At 48.6% G+C, this 22265-nt stretch overlaps 1 protein-coding gene across 3 annotated transcripts in view; it reads left to right on the top strand.

Annotated features, from left to right (window-relative positions):
- The window catches only part of LAMA5 (laminin subunit alpha 5), an 88815-nt gene that overhangs the window by 5146 nt on the left and 61404 nt on the right, over nucleotides 1-22265 (top strand). For all 3 annotated transcript variants that reach the window (XM_027646386.1, XM_027646385.1, XM_027646383.1), the window contains exon 2: nucleotides 1097-1249. In XM_027646386.1, coding sequence (XP_027502187.1) covers nucleotides 1097-1249 — 153 coding nt within the window. The remainder of the gene's footprint in view (nucleotides 1-1096; nucleotides 1250-22265) is intronic.

The raw sequence follows: 22265 nt of genomic DNA, 5'->3' as shown, positions 1-22265 counted from the left end.
ACACGCTCTGTGGTGGCTCTGTCTTGCCTCAGCCCTTGTAGGGGTGCAGATGCAGTGAACAGGAAGGGGGATTGCCTGTCTTGAGATCTTGTACCTGGTGTAATATTAACGCTGGCTGCAGCTGGGACAGGCAAGGGCAGCATTCCTGCCTGGGGATAACTGCGCCTTTAAAAGGAAAACTGCCCGTAACAGAGTCCCCTTCTAGGCTGTTGTAGCAGCAATTCAAGGGACAGAACAGTGGCTCCACAAAAGAAATAACTTGCCAATTTTCAGGGCTATTTGCAGGTTTTTTTGAGAGTGGGTCAGATTCATTTGTCCCTTAATGGGAAAGAAAGAATTGCCCCTAACAGCTCAGGTCTTTTGTCTGGTCGTGCTGTTAAAGTTGCAGGGCTGTTTTTCTCTGGCACCGTGTCCATGGAGCTGACACAACCACCCGCACCACAAAGGCAAGGCAGGGCAGTGATGGCAGTGAGGTGCCTGGCCAGCTGACAGCTGGGGCTGTCCCTTTCTGGCCTTGCATTGCAGCATCATCAGCAAAAGGAACTCTACTTGTGAGACTATTAAGCTTGAAAATGTAGCTGAAAGGACTATATTGTGAAATGAATAGGTGGACAAGAAACAGATTGCAGGGAGTTGGGCAGAGGAGCTGCCAGTCTGAGTCTGTAGAAATGACTGAATGATCTGGGTCAGGATCTCTGGGCATCAGCAGGGGTGTGAATGGCAGCCTCAGCAGAGGAGTTGGTGCCCATGGAGCTTGAGCTACTGTTCTCTACTGTGGTGTGGCTTCTCCCTCTGCATCTGGTAATGAGTTCTTTGTGTCCAGGTTCCTTTGCCAGCACTCAATGTATATCTGCAATATAGAAGGGATGCTGCTTAGAGCAGCCAAAATTCTACGCCGAGTGGTTGAGGGGGTTTTTGAGCCTTTTCGTGTTCCTTTTCCCATTCATGCTTCAAATCAGTGCAAACAAAAAGTTTATGTATAGATTTGCATCAGCAGGCTTACACCCTGTATTTTCTGAATTGCTGTGGTACCTGTCTGCTTTGTACCACGTTTTCCTGGCTGGGGTTTAAGTGTTGGTTTTGTACTTTCCAACAGGGCCAGTACTGCGACATCTGCTCCTCTGCAAACAGCAACAAGGCCCACCCCATCACAAATGCCATTGATGGGACAGAGCGCTGGTGGCAGAGCCCCCCTCTTTCCCGGGGGCTGGAGTTCAACCAGGTCAACGTCACTTTGGACCTTGGACAGGTAACCCAATTCCCTTCTTCATTATGTTGTAGGTGGTGCTGCTGAGAACCTGCTGCTGTGCTTCTAAAATCCTTTAGTAGACCTCTGTGGAAGTGTGGAACAAAACCCTCTCATTTAATAATGTGGCACGAGGTTCTGGTTAAAATATGGAAGGGAAAACCTTTTGCCCGTTTGTAATATTAACTATATTAATATAGTTATAACAAATTATGTGTTATTTATTGTTACTATTTAGATTCTCCCTAAAAGTTGAGTCACTTGTGGAAAGCCACCACATTTTGTAGGTGCCATTTCCCCATAGAGGATACCTGCCTCTTGAAGGGGGACAGTTAGCAAGACTTCACCCAGAAATTGGAAAATATAGCCCTGAGAAATTCAAGGTTGCTCTCTAAAGCTTTTAGCCAGTGGATTTAAAACTTTAAAAACAGAGAGTCTGTGCTGAAGATCTTCCTATAAAAGACAAAGGATGACAAGGATGTTTGGTCTCTAATGCTGGCAAGTCAAAGGGAATTACCATTGTAATAGCAGGGCTGCCAGCCCCCACTGCCTCCTCGGCTGCTCCTATTCATCCACAGAGCTGTCCCTTTGGAAATGGAGTGTTCTCTCAGTTTTTCCTCAGCTTAGAGGGAAGCAGCAGAAAAGATGCCCTGGCTGGAGTGCAAAGCTAGGAAGGCACTGTAAGCCAGAGATCTGAAGGGCTGAGGGATGTGGGTCTGCTTTCTAGTATGGAGCCACTACTCTGGCTGTTGGATGGGGGAACTCCTCAGTCCTTGGCCAGGACAGGGGGTGTGTGAGACACCCCTTCTTCTGCAATGCTCAGCAGTCTCAGCTGCTCCCTGGCAGCCTTAGCCCTTGTGATTCAGCATTTGTGGCATTTGCTCCATAGTTTGTAACACTTTAGCAGACACACACTGAAGTGCCCCCATGAACAGATAGGGATGGGCTCTCACCTCCTCTGCTGTGCTTCCCCAAGTTCTGCTGCAAGCCACGTTTTGGTTTTTGTTGGCTGGAAGGTCCATGGGATGGGGCAGTTGTGGAACTGTGGGCAGCTCACCTCTTGCACAGGAAACCTGGCTGCTGTGATTGCTCAGCAGCCTTTCAGGGGCTGAGTCACTGCCCCTGTGGGAGGTTGCACTGTTTGCAGGGATTTCGAGCCTTGTTGGACACTGAAGCTTTGCACTGGCCTTGCAGGTGGCTTTTTCACCCTCTGGTGGAGTAAAGGCTGATTTGTCACTGTGGTTTGTAAGGTGTCTGACTCCACATTTACAGCCATGGATACCTGGGCTGTATTGATGAGGACACCCTTCTATTAGATGCCTCCAACACAGACTGTAGTCCCCAGGATTGTCTCTGCCCTATAGCACTCGTTTGGAGTCTCTCAAACACCCTCCACGAATTTGTTGTCTCCCACAAGTGCCAGCTGTCCAAAGCTGTGCTGTGCACAGCACCAGTGAAATATCTGCTAACGCCTGGGGCACACCAGGCATCGCACAATAGCTGTGTGGGCAAAGCCTCCCGGGGCTGCACACACTGTGCTGAGCCCTCACCAGCGTGGGTGGCATCTGCTGTGTCTCTTAGAAACATCCCAGCTGGCAGGGATGTGCTGCTGAGTGGATTGCTTTGCTCTCCCCCTCTGTCCAAGGGCCAGCCTGCAATGTGCCTTTCTGATCATTCACATCTTCTGGAGAGGGATTTTCAAAGACCAGCTTTCCCTGGGAGCTTCTCCTCCTCTTGGTCGTTCTCTGTGGCAACTTTCTGGCTTTAGGCCAGAGCTAACCCAGCTGTACTGTGTTTGCTGCAAGCTGCTGCATTTGGCTCACCTGGGGGTTTGTGGCCTTCAGAGCTGCTGTGCTGGGAGCCAGAGCCTGGAATAATCTGGAGGGGCTGCAGTACTGTTAAAACTGAGCTGGTCTAAGCTGAACACCTCCCTCCTGCCCTCCTCTCCTGAGTCTATTTGCCCTTGGTACCCAGGGAGGTGGGATTGCATGATCCTTTCTGCAGGATTGGTAGCAGAATTTGCACGTGGTGCTGGAGACAGATGCTTTACCTGGTGTGGATTTTCTCTGGGCTCGCAGACCCTCTGCCACCAATGCAATACATCATATCCAGCTGGTCTCAACAGCTGGGCAAACCAAAGGCTCCAGCCCATTTTTAGTGGCTTCCCCTTTATATGTGCCCTTATTGCATGTAATTGCTATAATAACCTATTTATGCTCCTGGTGAGAGTCAGGTCTTTGCTTTTCCCTCCTTTGCTTTGGTAGGTCGGGCAATAGAAACAAGATGAAATGTTACAGAATCTCTGATTTCCTCCTTTTGAAGTTGAGTCTGGTTGAAAGGATGGAAGAGAGAAAGAGGAATTCTTGGGACCCAGCAGGGTGAGCGCAGGATCAGGCCAGCATACCTGGCAGCCAGGCTTTAGAAATTCCTTGGATACCTGTGAAACAGCACAGGTAACAACACCCTCAAAGGCACGTCTGAGAGCAGGGCTTTATTTTGGCTGGCAAACAAGGCCTCTCCTTGCTTCGTGTATCCCTCTAGGGAGCTCTTGGACCAATTAAGATTTAATTTAAGGGACTGATGGCCACTAAAAGCCTTTATCCCTCTGGGGAGTCATGAGTGCCTGGAGTGCTGGAGCTGATGGCATGGGGGCACAGCAGGGGCTGGCACAGGGTTTATGGTGTCAGCCCCTTCCTTTGCTGCTGTGCTTCCCTGCTGGCTTTGACCCTCTCGAGCCAGAAGTGCTTAATTACCTGTTGGAATCGGGTTTCTCCAGCATTTGGCGAGGCTGTGGCAACTGAGAGAGGGGCAGTTAATTAAGCAGCCTGTTGGTCTTTGCTTTTCCTCGCCGGGAGCTTGCTCTCCTCACAGGGATGCTAAAATCCTATGGGAAGGAGAGAAGGAGGAATATTCACAGCCAGCAAATAAGTTAAAGAATGGCTTGGGCTGGCCACCCAGCTGGTGTGAGGATATTAAACACTTGCCTCACATCATCTTAGTGCCAGCAGTGGCCTAATCTTAATGGCTTCATCAGCAAGGCGGATCAGAGCTCCCACAACTGTTTGGGAAGAGTCTGTGTCCGATTATCTGCTGGGGAGGTTGGATCGGAACTGCTCCTGCTGGTGCTGTGTCTGTTCCTCCCTCCATGAGGATGAGTGATTTTTTTCTTCTTAGATTTTATTTCTTGTGGGGGAAAGGCTAGAAAAGGAGGAAAATTTACTTGAGGGTTCCCAGGTCTGAGCAGCAGAAATATGGCAAACAGCTCCAGGGAGGAAAGTTAAATGGATTTTAGGAGCTGCTGAAGAGAGGAGTATGAAGAGGGTGTGGGGTTTTTTGTATTGCTTTTAATCATGGTCTTGTGCTTAAAGATTTAGTATATTTAGGGTGAATGGCTGAGCCGCTGCTTGGATTTGTTGTAAAATACATCATGGCACCAAGGATGAAGCACAACTCAGGTCTTGCAGGGTGGAAGAATTGACTTTGCTGTGTTGGGAGGACACTGCTGTTGCTGGACAATGTGGACTTGTCAGAGTCCCAAACCAGGCTGTCCTACCTGGCTTGGAGGGAAGAGGTCCATGGTGTGATGGAGGCTCTTCAGCCTGCCCCACTGCTGCTCAGCTCCAAGCTATTTCCTCTCCTGCCTGGAAGCTCCAGACCAGCTGGAAATGGAGAAGTGCCCCTGCTGCAGAGGGGCTGTGCAGAGGGCAGAGGGACACCAGACCATGACTCACTGCCACCATGGGAATTGTCCCCTGTGATCCTGCAGTGATTAAGTGCCACAGTGGGTGGAGGGGAGGAAAGGGTGTGATGGAAGATTCTTTTTGTTGGGGTTTTTTTTTTTTTTTACAAGAAGGTCATTTGAGTCAGAGCTGACAAAAATCAGGAGGTTTAAAGAAACATGAATGGCTGGCTTTTTGCCAGGGCCCGACATCTTCCTCGCATGAAGGTGAACCCAGGCCAGCCCTTCCCAGAGATGTTTATGGATAGTTGGTGCTTTATGATAAACTCTGTGGGGAGGAATGCTTGCAGTCATGCAAGAGCAGGAGCTTCGTGCCAGTGCTTGCTTGAGGTTAATTACTGCAGTGAGAAGGTGGCTGGATACATCCCCCATCTCCCCCCGCATTGTCTGCTGGCCCTGGTGACACTGGAGAACAGAATTTCAGACTGAAGCTTTGCAGGGAGTTTTAGTTTACACCCCAAAGGTATTTAATCCAGCAGTGCCTCATGGAGGGCACACAGCCTCCCCTACATACCCGTGACCAGCAAGAAACACCATTTACCTCTGCTGCTGAGGAGAGAAGAGAAGCCTCCTCCTTTGGAGAGATCCAGAGTGTTACTGCTTAAAATGCAACTCCCTTTGGGGTTAAAAAGAGAAAAATAAAGTTTCAGTCATTGGTAACTCATGAAGATGGAAAGGAAATTAAAGGGATTGTGAGCCAAGGCCCCGGGCCAGTCTGAAGGTGTGTTTTGTAGTCACTGTAGGATGTGTCTCTGCAAGGGAGTAGTTTGATAACTTACTGGGTGCTTTGGGAAGCATTTCATGAGGTTTCTAGTAATTACAATGCCAAAGCTACCACTTTTTCTGGCCTCTGGACTGATTAACTCTTTTAGCTCTGAAGTAAAGATGTTGATACACAGTACACATGGGGCACTTCAGCCCTTGGCCAACAGGCTGCTGGTCTTTCAGTGCAAAACTTTGCTCAAAAGGAGATGGATGTTTTTCCCCAGGTGGATTTTCAGGGCATAGACCTACTTCTGTCCCCTCTTGCACTGCAGATGTGGCCCCAGATGTGTGAACAGCTCAATCCTCTTTGTGTGAACTGATTTCTTGTTAATGAGTATTAAATTCCTGCTCATCTTTGGCAGATCTGGACTGGATTAGACCTGACCTAATGCTAAAGGAACATCACCAAAGCAGTACTTTGTGTGTCACAATGCTCTGAAATCTTCTTTCACCTCAGTTTCTAACCTTCCACTTATTTTCATTTAATTGAAATAATACTGGAAGCTGCTGGTGGAGATCTTCAGGAGCCCTCTTTGAAAGGGAGCTGGAAGGAAAGCCTTGCAAAGAGATGGGCTGAGGCTTACATCCCTCCCAAAAGCCTTCAGCATGCAGATGAATCTGATGCTTATTCCCTGGCTAATTAATTGAAAAATCCTTCTTGATGAGTGAACTCATGAAACAGCAACAGAATGCTTGTGGTTGTTCCTGAAGGGAGCTGTTGCTTAGTGTCTGCTTTCCCTGGGCTTGGTGTGGGATAGGGAAGATCAACCAAGAAGCATTTTCAACTGAAAACTAGGTAAATTTCTGCCTTCTTTCACCTTGTTCCTTTGGCAACTTCATTTCCATTGCTGTGAGAGCTCTTAGTGCCTCGTAACTGCTGCCTGCATTTCCCTCTGAGACATCCTTGTTCATTCTTGCTGTACAGGGGGGGGAAATTGAAATCAGTCTCTTCCTTTCCTTCCCCTTGGTGGGGAATGTCTTTGCAATGTTTTCCCCAGCACATATCGCTGGGAAATGCACAGTGTCCATTTCTCTCAGGGCCACAGGCTGCCTTATCTGCCTGGTGGGTTTGTCATGGAATATTGCAAGAATGGGTGAAGATTTAGGATATTTTCTTTTTTTCTGCATTGTTTTTACTTTTCTTAACATCTCTTACTGTTAAAGACTACTTGGTCTTCACTGTGCTGGGGCACCACTGTGGGAAAGGGGTAGGAGGGCTTAGTGACATTTATTGTGAGCTTTTGCACCTTAAATAAAGGGCTGGGGCGTAAAATCTCTAACAAAGACGTTCTTTCTCCAAATTGTTCTCCAGCTCTTGGAGCAAAAGCAGTATTAAAAATAAAGCATGTTAAGTAGGCTGAGCAGAAATCCTTTTTATTTTGAACAGCTCAGCCTATGGTCTCTTCTCCTGTGTAGAGTCCTTTGCAACTGCCATTGAATCCTTCAAAAGTAGATCAAGATCTTCATCTGTTGAGAGGCTTCAGAATTGTATTTCCCTGATCTGAGATGGTCTGTGGCTCCCATTTAACTACAGAGCCTGTTCAGTGCTGCTGTCCTTTGCCATGGCTGTGGAATGCAAGTGGGGTGCCTATTTGTAATGCTTCTCTGGGAAAAGCAGAAAAGGTGTGACTGTGGGAGCATACAGCGCTGGGAGCTGGCACCAAGCCCAAGTGGATGGATCTTCTTTTTTCTCCCAATTTATTTTCCCCTTTATTGTTTAAATTAACTTAGCTGTGAAGGCTGTTCTGTTTTCTTCAAAGTTGCAGTTCCCCTGACCCAGACCAGCAGCTGGCTTTTGGGAATTTTTTTGTGCCGATAAAGGGAGATTTTTTTTTTTTTTCCTTTGCTTGGGCCTTCTCGACCTTTCTGTGCTATTTGCCAACTCCCACCAGATTCCTGGCTCCAAGGGCTGCGTGGGAGCCGTTCAGGTGAGCGGGAAGGGAGCATCTGGTTGTTAATCAAACGGGCATCTCTCCTCTGGCAGCAAGAGCAGGCCCATCCTCTCCTTTTCAAACAGCCTTGCCAAGCTGGATGCCAAGCTCCAGGATCCAGAGCAGCCAAGGCTGAAACTTCTTTCCTCTTTGTTACTGCTGCTGTGGGTTGCTGTCAGGGAAAAGATGTGCAGAGTAGCAGTGTAGGTAAATCATGGATGACACGTGAATTTTAATTGTATGTTACGTTTACTCAAGTCATGAACCAGTACTGCTTAAAATCAGTATTCCAGGGCTGCAACGAGTAGATGGTATTTCACTTGTAACACTTGATTCCCAAAGGACCTGCCCTGCCTCACGTCTGCCAGACTGTGAGCACGGAGAAGAGCACGGGAGCAGGAGGCTCTGGGCAGGTCACTCAGCATTGCGGCACCTTTAGTGGCCTCCAAGGAGGGTGTTTCTGCCCATCCTTTGCATCTTGTACAAATGACCCTTGTGCTTAAACGACTTAATCTTCCCAGAGGCTGTACTTGCTCTGCCTAGACCTGAACCAGGTGTTAAAATAAGCCTCAGCCTCCCTGCTCAGAACAGCTCCAGGTAATGACTGATGAAAGGATAATTACTGTTTCTAAGAAGTGCGTGGAAGATTTCCACTGTAGTTTTCCCTTAGATATTGTTGCCTATTTTAAATTTTGGTGTGATGAGAAACAAAGAGGCTAATGGAGAGGTCTCCTACCATTCCCTCCAGGCTGTCTCTTCCTTCTCAGCTCCCTGGGATTCTTCAAAGATCAGGAAAAAGCCTCGGGGTGAGCACGAGATGGAGAGAGGTCAGGGGAGCTGCAAGCTGGTGTATGGGAGGCTTTAGTTTGTAATGAATAGCTGGAAGGCAAGCCTTGTAATTTCTTGCTGTTCTCCTGGAAAGTGTCTGCTTGGCTGGGCTGGAAAACAAGAGCGTGCCTTGAATCGGGTGTGAATGTGAGTGGATCCACGTGCTCTGGGGGTCAGCTTTGTCTGCTCTGTTTGTGGTTGTACCAGGCAAGTTAAAACAGAGCAGAACCGTCTGGGTCAGGCCCCTGTTTACTGGAGAGTTGTTTTCCTCCTTCAGGGAGATGTTACAGGGAGTGTTTTGGGAAGGTCGGTGTGCCCAGCGGAGGTTCCCAGCTCTGGCACGGAGCGTGCTGGCATCTGAATAAGTGAGTTAGAATTTTTTGTGATTTGGCTTATCCCATCTCCAAAGGGGGAATACTGCAACCATCTCCATCATTTTCTGTGCACAACCTGTGTGCAGGAGCCTGTGCAGCACCAGACCAGTGAGTACAAAATTGTTTGCAGAAGAGAATTTCTGGAGTCAAGCTCTTGGCTTGGCCCCGCACAGCCCTTCTTTTCTGTCTGTCATCTTCCTCCAGCAAGTGACAGCATCCCTTACCCCTGTGGGGTGCTCGGCTGTCCGTGGACTGGTGTCCTCCAAACACACCCAAGTACCAAGGGCTGTGAGCCTGGAGTTGTTGCCAGTCCTGGTCTTCTTGAGGGACTGGGAGACAGGCTCATCCTGTGGCATTGCACAGTCAGTTCAGTTCAGTTCTTGATGCTTGTCCTGATCAAGATGAGAAGCCCCTCAAGTGAGCTTTTCCTGCTTCCTGGGGCATGTTTCCAGGAGCTGTTCTTGTAGTCCACAGCTCCAGCACAGCAGTGTACTGGCTCAGATCCACCGGGCTGGCACGGAGGATGCTAAATACACTTCTGATCATCTGCCTAGTCAGCTTCTCTGCTCTTTCAAGCCTGTTCTAGCCCCCTGCACCTTTCTTTTGATGCTTTACCAAGCCTGGCTCAGCTTTGCTTTCATCTCTGCCTTATCCTTTTATTATAGTCATAAATGTGGGCCTCTGGGCTGTGCCCAGCCTTGATCCTCAGCCGTTTCCTGTTTTCTGGATTCAGTGCTCTTCAAATTCCAGACCTCCCCTCCCATGTGTAATACCAAGCAGTGCAGTAAATAGTACATTGCTTTCTGTGTGACAGAAATTAAAAGGGAAACCAGTAGGAAGACACAAGGTGAAAGGCACATACCTGGTGTGATGGGTTGGAAGAGTCTTTAGAAACGGCTTATGAGGGGACTCGGGATCAGTGGCAGCAGATGAGGAAAATGTGGCCTATTCACACAGACCTGGTAGTTGAGATTTTGCTTCTGGAGGCGTGCTGAGGGGATGCTTGGAGAGGAGAGATTGGATGTACTGGGAGATCTGGGGAGGAGGAGGAGAAGGCCTTGACAAGACAAGGATGGGACAGTGGTTTGGGGCTACTTTGGTCACCAGATCCTGACAAGAATGAGGAGAATGATATTACTTTGTTCTCCATAAGAGGACTTGCCAAGTGTTCTCCATAGAAGGACTTGCCAAGCATGACTATAAAAAGCCTTTGTTAACATGAGGTCACTGCTAATGGAAGGTGCATCTGGATGGTGCCAGCTCCTGTTTGTGCAGTATAGGAAGCCACGGTTCCTGTTTCCTCCAGGAACCCCAGCCTGGCCCCACACACCCTGCTTTGGCAGGGCAACCAGCCAGAGGCAGGGAGAGCAGAGATGGAGCTGCTGGTATGGTTTAGGAACTCAGCACACACTTCCCTTCTCAGTCCCCTTCCAAGATGGTTTATGTTCTCCAGGTGCACTGGGTGTCACCTACTTGATGGCAGCAAGGGTGTGTTGCAAACTGGATGTGCTGCCACTGCTGGGTTGCCAGGTGGCTCTGGAGTAGCTTCCTGACATGCTGCTTTCTGACAGGTCTGCTCAGGGCTAACAGCTCTGGCAGAGAGGATGAGCAGGTAACAGGGCAAGCAATTGCTGCTGCAATAAGACTTGCCTGGGCTTGTCAGTCAGAGCTCCTGGAGGACAGTGTTAGGATGGTAGTTAACTGTCTTCTTCCTTCTGTCAAACAACAAAACATTCATGGGGGATGATGTGGCAGGAAGCATCATGCCTGTTGTTCCCAGCTGCATCTACCTTGAGAAGTTTGGGCTCTGCCAGCAGGGTTAAATTGGCTGAGCTCCTCTTGCAGGAATAAGTGTCTGTGTTGTGTGGTGTTCATGGTTATCTGGAAGTTAGAACAGCTTCCCTTAGAATAAGTTGCCTTTATCCTAGAATATTAGCATATCAGTGATGTCTTTTTTCCATGTACCTGTATGGTAAAAACTGCATCTTAGATGGAGCAGATTGCCTGTCCAAGCCTGTGGCCTAACTCCCTCTAGTTGGTGTGCTCTGCCTGAGAACCATTTGCATCTTCTGCTTGGCATCCTGAGTCCTACCAGTGGTTGTTTGCATAACCCATGCAGGGACAAGCAAACAGCCAAACTGAGAGTTGCCACAATTCTTTTTTTTGTTTTGTTTTTAGTTGCTCTTTCCTGTTTCTTTCCCTGCCTGCTTTGATACAGAGCTCTCCCTCACACTCTCAGCTGAGCTCTGTTTACGGGCTCCTCCAAGTTCCTGTCACTGTGGGTCGGAGCATGCCCTGTGACCAAAATCCAGCTGGCATGCTGCTGTAGGCATCTCTTGGATCTAGTTAAATGTGCACGATGCCAAGCCTTGATGGGAAGAGGAAAAGAATGGCTTTCTGGTATTTGCACATAGTTACAAACTGTAATCACAGACTCATGACTGCAAACAGAAAGCTGTATCGCTGGCTTCGTCATGACTTCACTGTTGTTGTCCTGGCTGTTTGCTAAAGCTGTTCCTTAATTCTTTTCCAGGCTTTTGCAAAGTCTGCATCCACCCAAACTTAGTGGGCACAAAGATTTTGGCTGGACTCCAGGCTGGGGTTTGTTTTTTCATTTCTTTACCAGTCATTGCTTTCTGCCTCAGAAAGTGGTCTTGCTTCAAGTATCTGTAAATGGAGCTGTAAATGCAACGGGGTCTTGGGGGATCACGAGGACAAACCCCGTGTTCTTGTGACCCTCATGGGTCCAAACAGCAGTAAGAACTCCACACAAACACAGTAGCTGCAGATCTCTGCTGGTGTTAGCAGTGCTTTGGGAATGTTAATCCCGCTGTGACCCTGGTATGTGCTGCTGTTGGGTCAGCTAACCCAGCTATGAATGGCAGTGTCATGGTGGGGAAACTTGCTGACAAATGCTAACATAGTGCATGGCTGTAATGCAGATTTTTAGAAGAATAAACCTGCTTGCACATGTTGGGATTGGCTTTGCTGAAATCTGCTAACGACCAGAGCTTTAAACCCAGTGCTGTCAAAGCTTGCAGGGACCATGCAGAGGAATTAGAGAAGGGCGATGCTGCTGAAATGCCTGGAAGGTGGGTGCAGTTGGGTTTGGTGCAGGGACCTAATATGTGGTGCAGGGGGCACTCTCTTCTGCTTGGAGCTGGGTCTTCTCAGTCAGTGCTCCAGAAAGGGACCTTCTAAAACCACTTGACTCAGGGAATGGAGAATTAAGAAAGACAGCGAATGGAGAGTGGAAAGGAAGTGGCATTTAGGTATACTGCTCTTCAGTGCCAGAGGGCTTGGGGTTCCTCTGAGGTTTGTGTGAGTCAATCATCTTTGGCATTTGGCCATTTGAAATGAGAAGCCTTTCAGGGGCTTTGGTGGCAAGCTGAGACTTCTCACGTTGTGCCAATTTTCAGCTAATTCATCCTCTTCCGTTTCCTTCCCTTCCTCACCCTTCCCATGAGCGCAGGTTTGTGACAGGATATCCACTTCATTCAAGGGAATGGGGGAAATATTTGCTTGTAGCATGGCCATTTGCCAAGGTTACTTTGTTCTCCTTGTCCCTGAAAGGAACGGCCCAAGGAAACCCTCAGAGCTGAAGCTGGCATGTGACTTGGAGTGGATTTCCTGCAGCTCTGGAAGTGAAATGTATGACATGGGGATTTTTTTTTTCTTTTCCTTTTCTTTTTAAATCCCATAAGTGCAAGGAAAAAGAGGACCTGGGTGGGTTAGACAGGTTGGGTCTGAAATCCTCTCTTTGATGGGAAATTGCTGTGTCACACCCGTACAAGTTGTGCCTTGTCAAGGTTAATATCGGTCTTGGGGTTTTTTGGTTAAATTAAATGGCTGAGCTTGCAACAGGCCTGATTTTTTTTTTGGTAGAATTCAGTTGTGTGGTGAAGATCATGCTTGCCCCTGCACCATTCAGTGTGTAGCTAGAGGCTCTGCTTGGTGACACTCAAGCGCTGCCGTGATTGCAAAAGGCCTTTCTGTCACAAATTGAGAACTGTAATGATAATGGCAAGCAAAGTAATGAATTGCAGTGCCTGGGCACTGGTGTGGCCCAAGCAGTGATGTCCAGGGCTCTGGGGTGCTGAGGTGTATAGAGAGGGTGAGACAGCTCTTCCTCAGTGTGATGGGCTGACACCTGGGCTGGTGCTCTGATGCTTTGCTCCTCCCACTGTGCCCTGTAAGATGGAAGATTTGGCTCCTGTTTGTCATAGCAGATCAGGTGGCATTTGTCTGCATGCCTGCTGGATTTTGGTGGAATCATTACATCACTGCCGAAGACCCTCAGAAAGCTCCGGGAGTGTCACAGACATCTGATTCACTGTTGGCCATAGAAAGAGCAGATGCTGTTTCAAGTCTCATCCAGTATCTAAAGCACAAAATCCTATTTGTATCCTATGGAAGGGAACTCGAAGGTTTCTTTTTTCAGCCCATGATTTAGCCAAGGACTTCCTGAACAAACTTAGCAAATCAGCAAGGCTTTGGCAGTACTGAAAAGGGTCTTACTATAAGTCTTTTATAGTATTTTTTTTTAATTTTTAGTACTGCAGGGCCTAGGATGCCTGGCCATGGAGCAGGTCCCAGGTTTGTACAGCTCCTAGCACGCTCTGGAGAGCCCATCCCAACAAGCTTGTGGTCCTAGCTGATGGAGCTGTGCTTGTAAAACTCTGAGTATAAAAACCAGCCTGCAAGCTGTCTAAAGCACAGACAAGTATTCTTTTGTCTGGCCTCTCCCTTTCAATTTTAAACTGGCCCAGGAACTCCTAAGAATATTTAAATACCTTGTGCAGTGAACCTGTATTGATACTACTTGCTACAACTCAAACAACCCATAGAATGTACAGTTGGGAACATTTGTTTGCTCTGGATGGTAGGAATGTCCTCTCGAAAATGTGCTATGCTTTGGTAAGTATGAATAGAGGGTTTTTCCACCCCCCTCTCCAGGTTTCTGAAGGCCAAAGTCTTGAAACGGCTTGGAAAGGCTGCTGAAGCTGCACTGATAAGATACGCAGCAAAAGTACTTGAGAGCCTAATGTAGGAACAGAAATGCCTAAGCTGTTTGCTTTCCCCTTAACAGTGTGAAAAATTAATATGTCTTATTAAGGAGCCTGGGGAATTGTGTGCTCACAGTAAGGGCTACACTGAGATATTACTCCTGGCTTGTGTTATCCCTGGAGCTGGCAGCTGAAACACTTGGTTTGGAGTTACTGGGTAGGAGAGCGGAGCTGATTGGACCCTGCAGAGCCTCAGTTGTTGCAGTTTCACTTCTAGCAGTCTCCCTCTGGCTCTGAGCTTGCTGTAGAGATGGAATAATTGCTTCATACAGCAAGTCCTGTGGTGTTTGGAGATGACTTTTTTTTTCCTGTGCAGTTAATTCCTTATTTTTTTCCTCCAACACTTTGTTGTCAGCCTTCTTCAACCCAGGAGACACATTGTCAAATGATTTTCATAGCAGGTCTGTGCACCTCTTAAAACAGTGTGTTGGGGAGCTTTTGGAGAGGCTGGGATCATATGCCATCATCTCAGGTCAGGGAGGATGCTGCTCTACCCCCTCTGTAGCACACAAAAGTGCTGCTTTTTGTCTGAAATGCATGAGTGTTACCTCAGGCCATGGGGATCCCACTCTGCACACCCTGGGCTGCTCTGACATCCGTGAGCCATCTTCAGGGAGGCATTTCCAATGAAGGCCAGTTGGACATATTTCATCAGATTGTGGTGCCATGAGAATGACAGTGCTGATTATTGCTTAAATGCTTGGGTTTTAACCTCTGAAGTAGATGGCATACCTGTGCTATGCCCCCACCCTGGACACATGCCATCCCATACGCCCGCCCTTCTTTCAGCAGTGGTCTTTATTTCAGTGGTGTGTACTTACCCAGACCTCTTATCTCCACTAAATCAGAGATTTCTTAAGCACTTATGTTTTCTGTAGCACTCCCCTTATCTCTGTTCCTTCCCAGAGCTGGGCAGTGGGAGCAGGGAAGCAGGAGGGGCTGAGCAAAGCTGTAAATGCTTGTTTACCCTGCAGTGTGTGGGGTACAGCAACAGCAAGGCTGAGAGCAATAAGAGCACCTGTAGGACAGTTGGGTTTTCCCAAATTGCTGAGCAGTTGGGGGTTCTGCAAGGCAATTTCTTTTTTTTTTTTTTAGGATCTGAGGCAGTAGGATTTGTAGAATGTTAAGGCAGCACAGAACTGCAGTCTCTCATGTGGATGGCAGGTCATAGAGAAGGACTGAAAACTGGTTTAAAGGTCTCTGTCAGGTGTATCTGTGGTCTTGTCTCTGCTCTCCATCCCCTTGTCCTTCTTCCCAACCAACAGAATAAGGATGCTGTGACCCTGGGAAGTGCTTTCAGGGATTCCAACCAAGCCAGGCTGTGCAGCCCCACACATCTGCTGTGCCTTTTGGTCTCATGATATTGTCTGTAGGACAACGTGGCTGATGCCCTGCCCAGCTCATGAAACCCCTGTTCCATATGAGTTTTCTGGCTCCTTCCGTGTTTTCTTGCCCTTTCCAACAGTAAGCATTCAGCCAGCAGTGGTTTCACAGCATGAAGTTCACCTCATGGTAGCTGCCAGACTCTGGACCAGCCCTGTGTGTGTGTGCAGAGGGGTGTCTGTAGGTGTGCACGTGCTGTTGTCCTTTAGTGGCTGAACCTGCAGGAAAATCTGTGAGTTTGTGGCTGCTCCTTACAGGAACACCTTGCTGGCTTGTTGACCCTTTAAAATGGAGAGTGCCAAGTCTGAGCTCCACTTCCTAACAGGTTCCCTGGTTCCCATGTGGGACTTTGCCATCCCTAATGAAGGTTAGCAGCTCCACAGCTCACCCCACCTTTGCCCTATTCTGTAGCCAGAGCTGAAGGTGTCTGTGGGGCATGGTATCAAGAATTACATTTCTGTGTGCTGTTTTGGGGAAAACCTGTGCAACGTGGGAGCACCTGGATGAGATATGATGCCTGCTGTGGTTTGAGCAGCTGTGTGGATGTGCATATCCTTCACATAATGTGAAAATAGTTGTACAGCACTGTGGGTCCTGCTCAGTTTATAAGGCATCTGACCTTTCTTTTGCTAAGGCTTTCAACAAGTCAATTTACAGTCTTGGCAGGGACCACCCAGAACCTGGCTTTGTGGCCAGGGGAGAAGGAAGGGAGGGAACTCTTCAAAGAGCAGAGGAGACGAAATTACTACTGTGGCCTGTATATTGATTTCATGAACCATGAGGCTCCGAGTCAGATGCCAGTCTGCTTTGCTGTGATCTTGGCAGAATGTGACCCCTGTCCCTCAGCAGCAAAGGAATGGAGGTGATCACGTTTCCCCAGGCAGATCTGATTTCTGGAGGCTGTCAGGGCGCCGTACCCTGTGCCTGGGAACGGTGCTGGGAGGCATCGCAGGGGAGGTTTTGGCTGTGCCTGGTAGACAAACCATCTAGTACAAACACCCACGTCAACAGCTTTGGAGGCGAGTGCCAAGCTGGATTGCTTGTAGCTATCCTGTTTGCATGAATGGCTTTGCCTCCCCTCCTTTGAAGATGATGACTCTCCTTTTGAAAATAGGAGATCAAGAATCTGGTATCAGACATGTTGAAAGGCACTATTTACAAATGTTTATCATGGAAAATATTTATAAAACTCCCCTTGGGAGCAGGGCTGTACAGTACAGTGGCCTCCCTTGGACTGAAGTACAGCTGTCTAACAGCTCTTGGGCCAAACCTGCTCAGGTTAGCGTGAATCCTGCTGAGATCCTGCTTCTTCCCAATAGCCACTTATTGCAGACCCCATGGTGTTTATGTTGCTGTTACACACGGTGCTTTACTCAATGCTAAATTGCACTTGCAAGGACCCTGCCTCTAGAATAACTGCGTGTGTTTAGCAAAGGGTGGATAGAAGTTATATGGCTGCTCTCTGCAGCTACTCTAAAGGTGTTTTGGGATATTTATATCACATCATTAAAAGCTTCTTGCTGATCTCAGGATGTGCTACTGCCACCTCCCAAGTACCAGCCCTATGTCCTTGGTTCTTCCTCTGAGGAGCAGCACAGGTTCTGGTGATGATCAGCAGTGGTGCAGGGTAATGTGCACCTCCCCACCTTGTGGTTACGTGCTCCCTTTTCACTGTCCCTGCCTGAGCAAACGGCAGAGCAAATCCCAGAGCCTGATGGAGATGAGCTCCCTGTGCCTGCAGTGCTGGTGGTTCCACACCTCTCCAGTGAGGACATGTGCCGGGTGTTCAGGGCATGCTGAGTTTGTAATCCTGTGCTTACACTGTATCCATAACTAGTATGTGAGTTCCGGTCCTTTTTACTTGTGTTGAGGGGTAGTAAATCCTCCCAGTGATGCTATTTTTTGGGCAGGGAGTGGGGTTAAGGGCTTGGATTTCTGCAGTGGTGAGACTGATCAGTTATCCTGTGTGTATGCCACCAGGAAGAGGGAAACATGAGATGGCTGCTGTGCAGGCTGGGAAGTCGTCTTTGGTGCCGGCATTGGAAAGGCTTTGGGGTTTATTTTCCCCACATCTCACGTCAGCAGTGAGTACTGGTGCAGTCCAGTGTCCCCAGGGCCAGGACAGGATGTGAGCATGTCTGTGGCGTGGCTGCCCAGGGTCAGGTTGCTGAAAGGGAGAGGGGCTGACAGGTGCATGGCCTGGGCTGTGGCACAGCTCCCCGAGCTCTGCGAATAGAAACTGCCCGGATTTGAAACTGGGTCAGAGGCGTGACCCGAAACGCACCGATGGGCTGGAGAAGTTCTGGGCTGTGCCACTTCCTCCCATCCTTGGCTGCTGCATCAGCCAGAGATTCAGTGTTGGAAACGTGAGCAGGTGGATTAGTGCTGCTGCTGGCTCGATGCTGACTGAGCAGGAGCGCTCGCAGTGAAGTTTGCAGTTGGTGTGCTGGAACCTTTCTAACCAGGATAACTGGAGTTGTGTTGAAAGCATCAGTCCTTGGCGAAGTTAAGCTGTTGCAGTTGGGCTGGGCTACTCTGTCAGCAACAAGACCTGCTTTGGGCAGCACAGAACCTCCAAGGTAGCCCTGGGGCAGGTCAGAGAGAAGTGTGGCTCTACGGCGAGTGAAGTAAAGCCACTGCAGATGTCTGAGCCACGGGAGCCACTGGGGCTCGAGAGCAGAGTGACTGCACGTGTCCGCAGCGTGCTCTGTCTTAGTGTGTTGTTTATTTGATGTGCTGTTTGTTCTGGCACGGCTCAGTCTCATGCTGAGATAGATAACGCTGGAGAACAGCATGAGCTAACTCTGCTTCTCAAAAAGAAACATCTTGCATTTGCCAGAAGCATCTTTTCTTCCAGTGGCTGGTACGTGGCAGCCAAGGATTCAGGGAGGGAGGGGAGTCTTTTTGCCTGTCCCCAAGGTAGGGGAGGTGGCACAGTTCATTTTTGGAAGTGTCTTTGATGTTCATGGTAGGCACACCAAACCCAGACAAAGGCTTTAGTCTTCACTAGCCCCCCAGCTATGGGGGCAGAGTGCACTGGATGGGGCACCTGGAAAGGCTTTGGCTCTGCCTTCCCTCTTCCCTTTTATCTGCTGCTGGTCCTTTGAGGGGTATCCAGTGCTTTCTGCAGACTCTGCTACACATCCAGCAGTGACAGCCAGCACACAGGATATGGCCATGGTGGGGACAGCCAGCAGCCTGCCCCAGGGGGACTGCCTTGTGTCCCACCACATAGCGAGCCATTAATTTCCTGTTATTGGTTACAATAACACAGCGCCTGTTTCAAAACAACCCACATTAGTCCTCCCTCTGAAAGAATTCGAACCTGTCATGAAAGTTAGAGGAGAAACATTTTCCCAGACATCTCATCCAAAGTGGAGCGTTTCTGTTCTCCTCAGCTGCTCGCACTTCTGGGAAAAGCAGTCGGTGCCTCCAGAGCGGGGATTTCCTGAAGGTTGGCGGCAAGGAGCACTGTCCTGGGAAGTGTTATCTGGCAGGACCTGCTGTAGCCTTTCCATCAGGAATGAAGGTGGGGTTGAGCAGCCTGGCATCAGCTCGAAGTTGCGATTGAGCCACGATGAAGGGCACAGGTCTGTCAGCAACTACTGTATAGCCCTCCTACATCATCAATGGTGGCTCCAGACCTTGGGGTGCACTCAGGGTGCAGAGAGTAATGGTGTAACAGTGGAAGGAGAGGAATAGGAGTCTTCTCATCTGGAAGGCTTAGTGTGAGGGTCTGGCCTGGACAAAGCAGTATTTTGCTTGCAAGCATGTGTGCCAGTTGTCATTCCTTGTGTTCATGTCAACCCAGGCTGAAAGAGCTTGTCCCAGGGACAGCTTGAAGCTGAGGAGTGAAGGTGGCTCACTTGCCATCCTGGGGGGAGAGGAACATGTCAGCATCACTCAGGGTGTACCAGCTGAAAAGATGTGGGATGGAGAGGAAAAAATTCCCTGATACTTCAGTGGCTGATCGAAACCATACTGAAGATCTCTGCCTGGAGGAGTTGCTGCATTTCATTAAATAAAAACAGCTTCTTTTCATCCTCCTGGAGTCGACCTGCCAGAGGCAGACAGAAAACATGTTGTTGATATCACACTCACAATATGATCTTATCAGGCCCTGCCTCTGAATAGTGACCAGGTTTAATTGACTCGTTCCTCGGGTTGATTTGAGAAGGCTCCTCTTCCCCAGAAATGAGTTTTCCAGATGCTTACTTTAAAGGGAAGGAAAAAAAATAGGGATTTTCTTTGGCCACCTTTTCAGCTTCCAGCTGTTAAGTACTGGAAATGTGTTCTTCATTATGTCCAAGAGAGAAATGTTTCTTTCTTCCGATTGGGGAGGCAATAAATATTTCAAAACATAATATGCTGTAGACAAGTGAGTTAGGATAGTTAGGATCATTTGTTCTCTGTGCAGCAGGACCGGTGGCTGCTGTGTGATGGACGGGGCAGGGAGTCACTGTGGTCTTGCCTTAATACATCAGCTGTCCCCAGGCTGTGCAGAGTCACTTTGCTGGGTTGTAGATTCAACAGTCAAGTGTCTGGTTCTGCCTTCAAAACCAAACCCCAACACAGAAATCATCAGCAATCTTTAACAGCCCCGTTGTGTTAACCTTCCAACACTGCCACTTCCAGCCAACATGCTGCTGCCTTCACAGCACATCTCCAGCCTACGAGTCCTTTCTCCTTATCTGACCCCAGAGCAGTGAGTTCTGGATTGAGCCTGATGAGCCAGCAGTGGGGCTATTTTGGATTAAGAGGAGGAGGGGTGAATTCCAGTTTTGTGGAGTATTCCCTCTTCTGCCAGTGTTGGCTTTGCTCCTAGCAAGGATGCTCCAGCTTGCTTCCAGTGATCTTGGCCAGCCTGACCAGGGCATTTCCACAAATCAGAGATTTGCAGGATACCACGTAGTACTTATTCCATCTAATTTTAGGCAATTAAGTTGCCAAAGTTTGGCACATAGTTTCCCTCTTTGATCAGGAAGGTGCATGGAGTTAGAGCAGATAAATTTGGGCAACAGTAAGAGTTTGTCTGTAGTTGCTGCATCCAGCTTGGGCCCCCAAGAGGTGGTGATGCCAGGGACAGCAGTGACAGCATCTGGATCTGATGGGAGCTTCTTGGAAAAGGCAGAGATAGAGAAAGGGAGCTTTCATTGATGGTAACATCAAACCATGATCTAAATCAGCTCATGAAAGTGGTGTTGTAATCAGGGTGTGCTCGTGAAGGAGCCCTTGGAGCAGAACAGCAGTGGCTGATGCTGTAGATGATAATTTATAGTGTGAAAGGGGAAAAAAAAGGGGGAAAATTTTGCTATGGACTAATTGAAATTTGAAGGAGTATGAGCCAGCGTGAGCCCCACAGGGAACTGAGGTGGCTGAAAGAGAGCAGAGCTGGAAAATGGAACTGAAATATTTCTTGGACAGGAAAGGAAGGAGTAGCCCAGCGGGTGGGAAGGTGGTTAAGCCACAGAGCTGCTGTCTCTGCTGTGGTCCCTGAGTCTTCTGGGGACTTAATGAGGCACAGGTACCCATGAGGGAATGCTGGGCGAGTGATCAACAGTTTGTGTTGTAGCTGCCACTTCTGCAAAGGCTAGCTTGAAACTTAGATCAGCTGTTGTGCTCTCTCCTGCCTATGTACCTTTAAAAATATACATCCTTTTTGCTTCTCACATATTCTGTGGTAACAGCCTGAAGCTGATGGGAAAGGCAGGATGGGACTTTTCAGATGTTCTAGACCTCCATTCCCAATATGGGAAATGCTTTAAAATATCTTTCACCCACAAAGATTGCGGCATATTTTTCCCTTTAAAATAATGTTTAATAAGATTTTTTAGAGAGAATTAAAATACCAATAGAAGCAGGAGGGCATAAGCCAAACATTAAGAAAACACCCTTGAGGATAAAATGAGTTTCTGAGCAATTTAGTCTTGAACTCTGTGGGAATGAGACTAAATCTGTGAAGTCTTCCCGGATATCCCTACATAATTTGGAGCCCTAAAAATAGCCTAAAACTTGAATAGCCTGGATGACCTCGAAGCTGCTTTTCAAGAGACTTGCAGTGTAGTCAGAGTAGGTGAACACCCTGCAGCACATCTACGTTTCAGGAACCCCTGATGAGTCAGTTGGGGGATTGCTAATTGGTTACTGGTCTTCGTTAGCATCAGGCTTTGATGGATTGGGCTCCTGGGTTTGCCTCTGCAAAGAGTAAAGAGTGGTGGGGGACAGTGGCCTCTTTTGGAAATGGAAGCGAGTCTAAAGGGCCCAATTAAGCAGGTCCCAGGGAGGGCTGTTTCACAGAAGGCCGCAGCCCTCGCTGCTGCTGGCTGTGCTGGCAGGGAGCCCACTCCAGTGATTTATTCCTGGGCTCCAGAGCTGACCCACTGGGGCTGAGCAGCTTAGCAGAGGAGATGCGAGGGTATGCAAAAAGGTACTTACAAGGCAGCTCTGGTTTGAAACAAAGCAGCCAATTTCCTTTCACCACAGACAAGCCTTATCGCGGGAGATTACGTTTGTCTCGGATGGAGCCTCTGGTGTCATAACCGGGCTCTTCCTGGGCAGATACAGAGAGGCTTGTGCAAAAATCCCACAGCAGAAGCCTGGACTCTGGCGTGACCGTAACTCATGAGCCCTGGACTGTGTGGGATGACCTGGAACCAGGCAGTTTGGGGCTTTTTTATTTGGTATTTTGTGGTTTTGTTGCCTTTTGGTACATCTCACCAATGCCTGGCTGCTGTTAGGGGTCTGTGCCCCTGCAGACATGTACATCTTACTGTGCTGTTGGGAGAGGGATGCCTGCCACCTGGGATTTGTCTTGCCGGTGTGACAGGCATGGGGATTTCTCCCAGTTGTCATGAATGGATGTTGTCCATGGGAAGGGTCTTCTCTGGGGCATAGTCTCCTCAGCCAGACAGAGAAAGTTTCCTCCAGCTCCTC

Source organism: Corapipo altera, unplaced genomic scaffold, assembly GCF_003945725.1.
Source record: "Corapipo altera isolate COAL_440 unplaced genomic scaffold, ASM394572v1 64, whole genome shotgun sequence".
In the NCBI taxonomy this organism is placed as follows: domain Eukaryota; kingdom Metazoa; phylum Chordata; class Aves; order Passeriformes; family Pipridae; genus Corapipo; species Corapipo altera.
The sequence above is the reverse complement of the archived record's forward strand: the minus strand, read 5'-3'. Positions and strand labels throughout refer to the sequence as shown.